At 33.7% G+C, this 12,210-nt stretch overlaps 1 protein-coding gene across 3 annotated transcripts; it reads right to left on the bottom strand.

Annotated features, from left to right (window-relative positions):
* Positions 1-2,089: 2,089 nt before the first annotated feature.
* On the bottom strand, positions 2,090-9,603 carry LOC136216330 (putative F-box/FBD/LRR-repeat protein At5g22670). 3 transcript variants are annotated; one of them, XR_010683310.1, is made up of 7 exons: positions 8,557-9,603; positions 8,248-8,413; positions 7,706-8,178; positions 6,300-6,702; positions 5,933-6,228; positions 5,507-5,654; positions 2,090-2,148 (listed from the first exon to the last, which is right to left on the bottom strand). XR_010683310.1 is itself a non-coding variant. In XM_066002981.1 (3 exons), exons 1-3 carry the CDS (start codon positions 9,532-9,534, stop codon positions 7,517-7,519), a joined length of 1,806 nt encoding a protein of 601 aa, XP_065859053.1. In that variant the 5' UTR covers positions 9,535-9,603; the 3' UTR covers positions 6,710-7,516. The 3 variants fall into 3 exon arrangements, 1 of the variants encoding a protein (XP_065859053.1); XR_010683309.1 differs by having other exon boundaries at positions 5,933-6,702; XM_066002981.1 differs by lacking the exons at positions 2,090-2,148; positions 5,507-5,654; positions 5,933-6,228; positions 6,300-6,702 and having other exon boundaries at positions 6,710-8,178.
* Between the last annotated feature and the right edge of the window lie 2,607 nt (positions 9,604-12,210).

Here is a 12,210-nt window from a genome sequence, read left to right as displayed (position 1 = left end):
ATTGGGGTGGAAGGCAGGCATTAACACCAATGATAACATTTTACTCATCACAATGTCATACTCAACCTCTAGCAATATGAAATTACTAACCAAATCAACTCATGGAAAAGAGCATTAAACCGAATATGCAGCATGAATCACTTCGAAGACAATAGACAAGTATGAAATGAAAACTAATTAATAAATTTATCCCCAACTTTCCATGAAACCTAGGATAGCCTCCCAAACCAAGGCCAACTAGAAAACAATAAAGAAGCAGTACAACATAGGTTGGAGAGAAATCCAGATGTAGAAGTAACTACAGCTGTAACCAGAAATCCCTTTATGATCAAGTACACAGCCAAAAAACAACATTAGATAGAAAACTACAATTGGATCATCTGCCAAAATTTCACATTAATGTCTTTCATTTTAATGTCTTTCATGTTCTTTTACATTTTGGTAAAAATGAAACAAAGAACCTTGAGTATATGGAATATGAATATGAGGAAGAGACCAAAAACAATGGTTTCTAATTCAAAAGCTCTACAAGTGGAAATAGGCAAACAACATTTGCATCTTCATTTCAATTAAGAGGCTAAATCTACAAATCTGATATTACAATATGATATTACAAATCTGACATCATTTAAAGACCAACCATATCTTATTCCTAATTTGATTCTTAACCATTCTCCAATCACTTCACTATATTCTGCAACACAATCACTGGGCAACAAATATAGCCTCTAGTTCCTTAATATTATCTCTGATTCACTAACGTAAAACAATCAATTTGTTCCAATTGAGAAATCAAGCCACAGACATTGTTAATCGATATGGTTAGGTTAGAGATGAAAAAACTCACCAAGTAAGAGATAAGCCGATCAAAGGTTTTCTCGTGAGGCTTCTTCTTCTTCTACTACTCTCTAAGCCGCCAGTCCTTTGGTCCTGCAAGGTAAAAATTAGAAAATCGGTAATTTAAGAACAGACTTAATAAAATTGATTACAGAGTATGAATTTAGAGAAGAGGCATACAAAATTCCGATAGATAGCATCAGGTTTGGAGAGATGGGAAGATACAAAAATCAGCTTCTCTACCACATATTCTAAAAGCATCTGGAGAATAATGGATTGCAGATAAGTGGAAATCGAGATCGAAGTGAGGCGGAGCGACCGGATCTTTTGCCAGTTGCCAAATCTGGACTCTTCAAATTCACCAAAATTGAAGCGGAAGATGGAAATGAGATTTCTGCTTGGGAAGATGGAAGAAATTGAAGCGGCAAGGGAAAAGCTACTTTCCCAAAATTGAGCTGCAACCAAAAGGTGAAATGCAAAAAAATGTGCGGCAAGGCAAAAAGGGGAAAATGAGATTTTCAATTCCCAAAAGCAAAAATAAGAGTGATTTATAAAATTTAAATGCACATATAAGTGAAAATTAGATGTATCTTAAAAATAGATTGGGGTTTGCATCGGTACAAAACCGAACAGAATCGAAAAACGGAATACTGAACTGATTAAAATAATTCATACCGAACCGAATAATAGATAAAAATGAATTAAAACCGAATCGAAATATGCAGTTCAGTTTAAACCGAACAAACCAAATTTAATTTTTTTCCACATATAATAATATGTTTATGATCTGTCACTAATGAATGATAAAATGACTCACATATGAAATTTAGATGACAAGATTCACGACCAATGAGACATTTTGATGAATTATTTCTAAAATTGATCCAACTTGACAACGCTAATGGTAAAATTACTCTTGACTGCCAACGTTATGGGTAAAATTGCACCATTTTAAACGTTAGGGGTAAAATTGATCCTAGATGTAAACGTTAGGGGTATTTTTGTACCTTATCCCAAAAATTTACAAAAAGAGGTATTTGCTTTGTGTAGTTTAAAAATTATATTATCGTGACATTAACGCGAAAAAAGAGCAATCTAGAACAACGAAAAAAACTGATTTTATAAAGTATCCTTTATATAAATTCTTGCTTTACAAATTATTATTATTATTATTTGACAAAAAAAAAAGTAATCAGAGATCTCAAACTTCACAAAATCTCATAATCCTTTAATTGAAACTTCATAAATTTCAGAATTATTCCTACAGCGGCAGACGATATGCAATGCTTTATGACACATGTGTCCAAATTCCTGCCATCCATGGACAACACAATTAATCATAATCATCAATAAAGTATATACCCAAACAAGTCTTTTCCCACAATTCATCACATGTGTCCAAATTCCTGCCATCCATGGGCCCCAACCCCGTTTGGCCAAATTCGGACATCTAGGGTCTCAAAAATGCGATTTACGGATTTTCACGCGGTTTTAACCTAATTTTCCATTCAATATTATTTATTTATTTTTCTTTGACCTAATTAATTTTTATTTTTACTTCTTGACCTAATTAATTAATTGTTCAAATGTAATAATAAGCTCTAAAAACCAAATTCACTTGATACGGAAAAAAGGGAAAAATCGTCTTAAAGAAAAAGCGAAAAGCGTCAAATTAGGGTTAGGGTCTCGAGACCCACTTTCATCGGAAACGGGCCAACGGTAAAAACCCACAGCCCAAAGGGCAATGGGCCCCACCCTTTTTTGGCCTGATTCCGCCGTCTAGGGCCTCAAAAGGCTGATTTAGTGATTTTCACGCTCGTATTTAATCTAATTTTGCATGGATTATTTTTTTAACCTAATTTTGCATGGATTTCGACCAATTAAATTTTACGTCTTGAACTAATTAATTAATTGTTGAAATATAATAATAAGCTCTAATATTTAGCATTGTCTTATTCACTTGAAACTGAAAAAACGTTTGAAAAAGCCGAAAAGTGACAAATTAGGGTTTCGGTTTTCTGGGATTCCATTTCCATCGAAAACGGACCATCGGTCAAAACCTACAAAAAAGTTGTGGGCCCACCCCCGTTTGGGCAAATTCGGGCGTCTAGGGTCTCAAAAATGCGATTTACGGATTTTCGTGCGGTTTTAACCTAATTTTGCATGCATTAATAAGCTCTAAAAACAAAATTCACTTGATACGGAAAAAAAGGGAAAAAAACGTCTTAAAGAAAAAGCAAAAAGCGTCAAATTAGGGTTAGGGACCCCACTTTCTCAAAGGGAATTTTAAAGAGTTTAAAAAAATACCAGATTTATGAAAAGTTAAAGTGCACTTATTTTATTTCTAACTGTAATCTGTATTTATAGTGTAATTTAAATATTGAAAATGGATGTGAATCCATGCTTTTTTTTTTTTAGTATTAGCACATTAATCAACTACATGGACTAATGTTGGGCTCAGTTGAATTCAATTAATTATAATTGAGTTGAAATAAAAGAATCCTATATTAATTAGCAATCCTATATAGGTCTATAGTTTTTGGGAAGTATCAATTTAGGCTCCACATACAAAATAACACTAATATAGGTTTAACGTTTAGAAAAAGGTATCAATTTAGGTATCAACAACAGATTAGATACGTCATTTCTATTACTCCGTTAAGTTCTGCTAATTGTAAGTAGAGGGAGAAATCAAAACTTAACGGAGTAATAGGAATGGCGTGTCTGTTGTTGAGACCTAAATTGATACCCTTTTCTAAACGTTAAGCATATATTGGTGTTATTTTGTACGTGGAGCTTAAATTAATACTTTCCAAAAACCATATGTCTATTTTGGTACCTTATTCCTATTAAATATAAATTAATGGTATGATTTTGTGCACGTTATGTACAAGTTTAAAGTATAAATAAATTACTATACATAGGACAATCTCTGTCCCATTTCCTTTTCCAATTAAATCACAAATTATTTTAGATGATTAAAATCACCGCTTATATATTAGGTAACTCTTTATTGTAAGAATCTTTAATTTTTAACGTTTTTTAAGTCATCAGTAAATATAAAAAGTTCTGGAAATTGTGATTCGAAAAATAAAAAATAGTAGTTTCATACAAAATACGGTTCTAAACAACTTTAATTCTTGAACTCATTTATCTAGACCGTTTATAATTGATTCCGAATCGTTAAAAGGACGTGAAAATAACTAAATCGCATTTTCGATATCCTAAACGCCTGAATTAGGCCAAAAGAGGATGAGACCCACAATAAATTTAGGGGTTTTAACTGTTGACATGTTTCTAATCGAAATAAAGTTCTGAAACCCTAAAAACTATAAACCTTAATTTGACACGTGACACTTTTATTTGTCGGGCTTTATTTCAACTCAACTATAATTAATTTAATTGAGCCTAACCCACTCATTTCATGGATTTGATTGATGTGTTACTACTGAAAAAGATTTTCATATAGAGAACCTCACAATGATTAGACACTGAATTAGGGAAAGGACCTAAGAAATTAAAATATGAAATCAATGATTGATTGGTGGGATTAAATGTGTTTTAATTATAACTTTGGGGAACTGTGTCAATGTTGTCTGTTGTTGCAGGTTTTTCCAAAGTTAGCGGAAGTGGCACAAAAAAGGAGAGAGAAAAGTTCCGTAAAGGGATGAATTGGAATTGGTATTTTCATGCAATATTTTATTTTATTATTTGTGTAATTTAATTATATTTAATTGCCATCAAATGTTATTTTATTTTATTATTTAACTATACTAGGATAAAGATTAAGAGGGGATTATAGAAATCCCCTATTCTGATTAAGGTAATAACTAATTAAATATATGGGAAAATTACAAAAGTAGGTCAAATTGGAGGTTCCTTTACATATTTAACCCATTTACTCAACCTACTATATATTTAGACTGATTTTGTGTGACTTTCCCATAATACCCTCAATATTTACGCGCGTCTCGCCCCCTCCCGTTTGACTTCGCAGATTCGATATTATGCGAAGCATGCGAAGTTAAAGTTTGGTTTACTTGATGAATATTTAGTTCCCATATGCGAAGCTAAAGTTTGGTGTACTTGATGAAAAAGGGATCCACTTGAAATGATTGGTAATGATTGAGAAGATTACTAGCTAATGATTGAGAATTGTGGAGATGATGTGTGACTTAAAGTAGGGATGGTACTTTTGATAATAAATGAGGATTAAATTAAGAAGATGGTACTTAATATATTAATGTAATTTTTTTTAAATAAGAATAAATTTGATAAACGTTTCTTTTCGATATATGAAATGAATTTGCATGCTCTGAAAGCAAATTTATTAATTATTGCAAATCAATATTTAATTAATTAAATAATTAGGTGAAGAAGTCAAATTAATTAGGTCTAATGGGAATACAGACCCGTTGGCGCGTTTCCGATGGGAATACGGACCCGAAATCCTAACCCTAATTTGACACTAAAAGCGAGTTTATTAGTTATTGCATGTCGTTTAATTAATTAGGTGAATAAGTAAAATTAATTAGGTCAAAGAGAATAATTAATTTAATTAGGTCAATGAGTAAAATTAATAAGGTCAAAGGGTAAAATTAATTAGGTCAAAAAAGTAAAATAAAAAATAAAATAATAATTGATGGAAAGGGTTAACAGGAGTACTTACTTGAATGATTTCCCAGAATGTCCGAATTCCTTTATCATCGGAAGAATCATGCAGTTTGAGTATCAGGGGATTCATGCTCTATAGGTTTCAGTAACAACTGGCCTGTTCGCATATACTGCACTTCTCCGTCCTTAAACTTCTTGTCCTTCTGAAGAAAAAAAATATGAAGCTGAGCTGTGTAAATTTGAAATTGGCTCATTCAAAGACACTCAACAGATAAAAAAATATGGAACTAAAAATGCAAAAAAACAGTATCGATAGAGTAATAAGAATCATTTGAATCATTAGAACAATATATTCTTTTGTTGTTGATGATTCTTGAAATGAAAAAAGGTATAAAACTTGGGGAAAAAATAGGCAAATTTAATTGAAACTGAAACTTGAATCATAAAAAAGCTCAAGAAGTAGATAAAAATAAATCCTTACCGAAATGAGTGAACCAAAAGCTGCAAAAGATTTTGAGCATAGTTCTTAAAGGCGCAAGGTGCAATAAGTCGCTAAGAGGTCTTGGAACCTAGGCTCAAGGAGCAACGTAAGGCGCGGACCTGAGGAACACGAGACGTAGAAAAAAATATATATATACTCTTTTACTAGTTAAAGAATAAACCAAAAAAACACCCTTGCTTATGACCAGACAAAAACAAAACCATAACGAATTGGGAACACATAACATTTTTAGGAGGTAACGTTTTCAGGAATGTCGTCCCTCATTGGTAGTAAATCTGTCACATAAGGATTCAGTAAGAAGATTTCAAACAGCTTCCTGAATTTTTACATTGAGCGTCTCGCAAACCTGGAAAATCATCATTGGATGCAAATTGAATCAAGAATAAACTCCATAACCTCATTCGAAAAGCCTTAAATCTACAGCTACAATACAACCAGGCTCCTTCTTCACCCCTCGATCCTTCATTAACTTTCGCGCTTTTGCCACATCATCCACTTGCTGCAGCATACATGTTTGACAACTGTTTATAGGTTCCGTCATGCTGTTGATTTAGCTCGAAAAGTTGTTCAGCAACTTGAACCACGAGATCAATGTTCCAATGTATTCTGCAGCCAGTGAGCAGAGCCTCCCAAATATGAGCACCAGGCTCACAAGGCATTTCTTCCATCACACAGCCTACCAAATAGGAGCACCAGGCTCACAAGGCATTTCTTCCATCATAGACTTTGCTTCTGAGAAATTTCCAGCTCTACATTACAAATCAATTAGACGGGCCTAACAATCTTCACCCAAAAGTTATCACATTCTATAACTTATAGTATTTTATTACATACACCAAACATGAACCACATCAGCTAAAATAGGACCCGTAAGCATTATATGAAATGCCATAAACTGACGCTGTATCAATGGCATGTAGGTGAGATTAAAATAATGAATTTGATGAAAGAAGATTAATGCAGGTATCGGGTCGCTGCTGCCGATCTCATATCAGTATTAATACGGTAACATTCTACAATATTTCAACCTCTGAGAAAAAAAAATCGGAAGCAGATTTGTGTAATCTAAGATTGGAAAAAAATAGTAATAAAAAAATTCAGAAATTGTAATAGATAACCTAAGCTGCTCGCGCTCTTTTGAGCCAAGTTTTGGTGTGCCCAAGCTTGGCTCGTTTATAAATCAATCGAGCTTTTATCGAACCGAACATTGAACCGCTCATGAGCGGTTCGGCTCATTTACAGGTAGCCAATTTTCTAAGGAACATAAACTCACAATCATTAAAGAAAGAAGCAAGAGATTTACTATCTCAAAAACTGTAACCAAAATAAAAGCAAGTAATCAAGTCTTGCACCAAATTAGTTCAACACATTGAATCATTCATTCATTTGCACCAAAATAGTATCAGATTGAATCATTCATTCATTTGCAGCTAAGCATCCACTAAACAACTTCAGGTGGATTAAGAAATGAGATTAAATTCTAATATTAGCTCTAGATAGTTATATTAAGAAATCAGGTGGATTTCTGATCCTGGCGAATGCAAAGATGTAATAAAATAATTCTCAAACAGTTATCTTTAACCTATTCAACTCGATTTCTAGCTCCTCAACATGGAGAATCTGCTTCCTGATCTCCTCAACTAAATCCGCAGAGTCATCAAGACTGATATCATCTGATTCTAAGACATACAAATCCAAATTAGCATGAAGTGAAGAAGGCAAGTTCGTCAATTTAAGAGATGTAGAACCCACGTTTCCCCTTATTTTCAAGCTCTCCAGATTCGGACATAAAATTTCTAGGAGAGGACAGTTCTTGCCAAATTCCCTTAGAAGAATTGTTTTCAAATGCTCAGAAGCAACAACAAGCGCCCCTTGAAAGCCACAATAACATAATTCTAAGCATTCAAGCAAAGGACTACCAGATAATATATGCTCAATCGCTTGATTACCCAACTCAGAATGATCTAACTGCAAACTCTTAAGAGATTCCCAATTTACTTTCACGTTCGGCATAAACTCACAAGCACACATCTTCAGCTTAACTAATGAAGGATTGTTGAAAAAAGAAGACCACAATTCGTACTTGTCCCATGATTCCAAATTAAAACCATCACAGTCTAAAATGAGCTCCTTTACATGTTTTTTGGCAGCGAAACGAATCCACAATGACAATCTAGAATACAGCTTACACAAAGGGATATCTTTGGAGTCGATAACAAGTTTCTCTGCAGTCAAGCAATCATAGAGAATTAGTATATTGTCAATCAAATTGATGAATTATCAGACAAACGTACCGTTTGAAATGAAATTTAGGATAGAGACGTCGGTCCATTTACACTCCCACCTATAATAAAAATTAGACTTAAAGGCCTCTTTTGTTGACGGTATAAAGGAGAGGATTCGCTGAGTCAGAGAATCTGGCAAACCTTCTATGCAATCTTTAGAATACAATGATAGAACCTTCAAAGTACAAAAAATGCTAATGAATAATTCAAATTTAAAATGCTATTATTTATCTATTAAAAGGAAATTAAACTTAAAACAACTTTCATTGAGACTGAATTTCTAATATTAAACATTAAAATATTTGCTCAAAAACTTACATTCATCAAGTAAGGCCCAATATCTAGCTTCTCAACATGATGAACCTGCATAATAGTCTGACTAACCAAATTTATGCAGTGTTGTACATTGTAGTCGTTTCGGTCGTAATCGTAGAAAAAATCAAAAGTAACATAAACTGAAGACCGCAAATTCATTAATTTAGGAGATGTAAGCCCTATTAGACCTGAAATTCTCAATCTCTCAACATTGGGACATGAGATTTCAATGTTATTAGAATTAAATGAATCCAAAAGAAGAATTTTCACACTTTTAGAAGCAATAACAACAGCATCAAACAAATTGCAGCGGTGTAAATCAAACATATTGCAGCGGTGTAATTCCAAGTATTCAAGCATAGGAGTACCGGATAAAACATTCTCAATCCCTCCCTTTTGCAGTGCACAATCATATAAACGCAAAATCTTGACAGATCCCCAATTTACATTTCCAATCGGCATAAGATCACAATAAAGTAACTTCAATTTAACTAATGAAGAATTGTTGAAAAGAAATTCTGGCAAGGGATACGGGGAGTTGATAGTGAGAAACACAATGAGTTCCTTTACATGCTTTTTCACAGCAAAACGTATCCACCGATCCTTGTTAGGAATTCTTTCAGAGTAACTTGTCATTTTGATGACGAATTTGTCGATATTGGAGCAATCATCATGGAGATTTAGGGTTTTATCGATGAAATTGGAAAATTGATCGATAGACATACCATTATAAATACACGTGTTATAGACGAATTTGAGAACTGATACACGAGTCCATCGATACTTCCACGATTTGGATAAAACCATAGTCTTCACTGAATCGGTTGTCGGCAGAAGGGAGAGGATGCGGTGAATCAGGACATCCGGTAAGGCACTAATGCGGTCTTCATTTTCTTCGCCCGATTTGATTCTATTAATTTCATTTTCTGAATCACACCTTCCTTCGGTTTCCACCATGGAAGCTCCGCCAGTTTCCGCCATAAACAAGCAATCAAAAGCTGAGACTAGAGTAGGGTTGTAAACGGGATATTTTGGAGCAGAGGTGGCAATTTCCTTTCACCGTATTATCCCGTATTTATATTGTAAGAAAACGGTATTTATATTTCCTTTCACTCCTATTTGGAGCAACCGTAAAAATGTTTCCCTAGATTCGTATCACGCCAAAGATCGGATCATCCCACTCCACGAATGTTGCAGCTTTTGTATTTTATGTGTTTCTTCAATTGCAGTCCATGTCAGCAATTTAGGGTATGTTTTACAATTGGACAAGTTTGAGGGGTTATGTTTTATAATTGGACAAATTTAAAGGGTAAGTTGTTACAATTGAAGGTTGAAGGGGGCAATTGCAATATTTGACCAAGTTCAGGAGTTATTTATGTATTAAGCCATTATATATTTATTATTTCAACAAAATCTTTATCAGTCCCTGCATTCTCCAAATTTCTTTTTCTTAATATTTATTAGTTGAAAAATTAAGAAGTACTAATATTTAATGTTTAAATTAAATTTATATACTGTTACTTTATTATAAACAAAGTAAACTTTAAGTTGCTTTAATCACCATTAATTTAATACTAGAATAAATTTCAGTCACGATGGTTTCAATTAGTTTTAAGTCGGTAATTGTTTCATCCAACTACAATTCAATTGTGATGCACTATTAGTCACTGAACTTACATGATTGTCTCAAAATAGTCACTTAATTTCAATTTGTTTCAATCAAGTCACTCTTACGATTTCAGTGATTAAAAGACATAAAAATAATGACATGAGTGATATGTTAGTATGAGTCAACTCAGATCTCAGACCGAACCGATAAGTGACATCCAGATATGCGTCACCTAGGAGTCACATGTCCGTTATTTTTATGAAAACAAAACAAAACAAAACCGAGTTAACTCATGCTAACGTGTAAGCTATGTCATCATTCTGATGCCTTTTTAACCAGTGATCTAATTGAAAAAAAAAAACTCAAGGGCTTTAAGACTAACCTTTACCATAAGCATGGGTGTAAATGGTTTCTCGATCCTAAATTTCATTTCCAACGTTATGTTTGTCGAATAATTCATCAATTTGATTGATAATATACTAATTCTATATTATTGCTTGACTATATCTTGATCTTGCAAGAATATTACATGATAACAGATTTTTCTGGTGCAATATTAATGAAACTGTGAAAATTCGTATTAAATTCTCAATGATAATTACTTGAGAATTAAATTGAAGTAATGTTCGTCATTAATTTTGTAAAATAGCTTAGTGGTTCCAATGGTTTTAATTGTTATGAACATGGATTCACTAAGATTAATTTTTCATTAAATGAATAAATTGTTGAATTCGTTGAGAGAAAAACGTTTTAGGACCTCAAAAAGCCGATTTAGTGATTTTCGCGCGCGCTTTTAACCTAATTTTGCATGGATTATTTTTTTTAACCTAATTTTGCATGGATTTCGACCAATTAAATTTTATTTTCTTGACCTAATTAATTAATCCTTGAAATGTAATAATAAGCTCTAATATTTAGCGGATCCAAATTCACTCGAAACGCCGAAAAACGTTCGAAAAAGCCGAAAAGCGGCAAATTAGGGTTAGGGATTCGGCGTTCCGGTGTTCCATTCCCATGGGAAACGGACCGACGGTCAAAACCCACAGAAAAGCTGTGGGCCCCGCCCCCGTTTGGCCAAATTCGGACGTCTAGGGTGTCAAAAACGCGATTTAGTGATTTTCGCGCGGTTTTAACCTAATTTTCAATGCATTATTATTTATTTATTTTTGTTTGATCAAATTAATGATTATTTTTACTTATCGACCTAATTAATTAACTGTTAAAATGTAATAATAATAGGCTCTAAACATTAGAGGATCAAAATTCACTTGATACGGAAAAGGGGGGAAAAAACGTCTTAAATAAAAAGCGAGAAGCGTCGAATTAGGTTTAGGGTCCCGGAACCCTAATTTCATCGGAAACGGGCCAATGGTAAAAACCCACGGCCCATAGGGCAGTGGGTCCCACCCTCTTTTGGCCTAATTCCTCCGTCTAGGGCCTCAAAAAGCCGATTTAGTTATTTTCGCGCGCGCTTTTAACCTAATTTTGCATGTATTATTTTTTTAACCTAATTTTGCATGGATTTTGACCAATTAAATTTTATTTTCTTGACCTAATTAATTAATCCTTGAAATGTAATAATAAGCTCTAATATTTAGCGGATCCAAATTCACTCGAAACGCCGAAAAAACGTTCGAAAAAGCCGAAAAGCGGCAAATTAGGGTTAGGGATTCGGCGTTCCGGTGTTCCATTCCCATGGGAAATGGACCGACGGTCAAAACCCACAAAAAAGCTTTGGGCCCCGCCCCCGTTTGGCCAAATTCGGACGTCTAGGGTGTCAAAAACGCGATTTAGTTATTTTCGCGCGGTTTTAACCTAATTTTCAATGCATTATTATTTATTTATTTTTGTTTGATCAAATTAATGATTATTTTTACTTATCGACCTAATTAATTAACTGTTAAAATGTAATAATAATAGGCTCTAAACATTAGAGGATCAAAATTCACTTGATACGGAAAAGGGGGGAAAAACGTCATAAATAAAAAGCGAGAAGCGTCGAACTAGGTTTAGGGTCCCGGAACCCTAGTTTCATCGGAAACGGGCCA

The sequence above is a fragment of the Euphorbia lathyris genome, chromosome 1 (assembly GCF_963576675.1).
Source record: "Euphorbia lathyris chromosome 1, ddEupLath1.1, whole genome shotgun sequence".
In the NCBI taxonomy this organism is placed as follows: Eukaryota; Viridiplantae; Streptophyta; class Magnoliopsida; order Malpighiales; family Euphorbiaceae; genus Euphorbia; species Euphorbia lathyris.
This window is presented reverse-complemented; position numbering and strand designations above follow the sequence as displayed.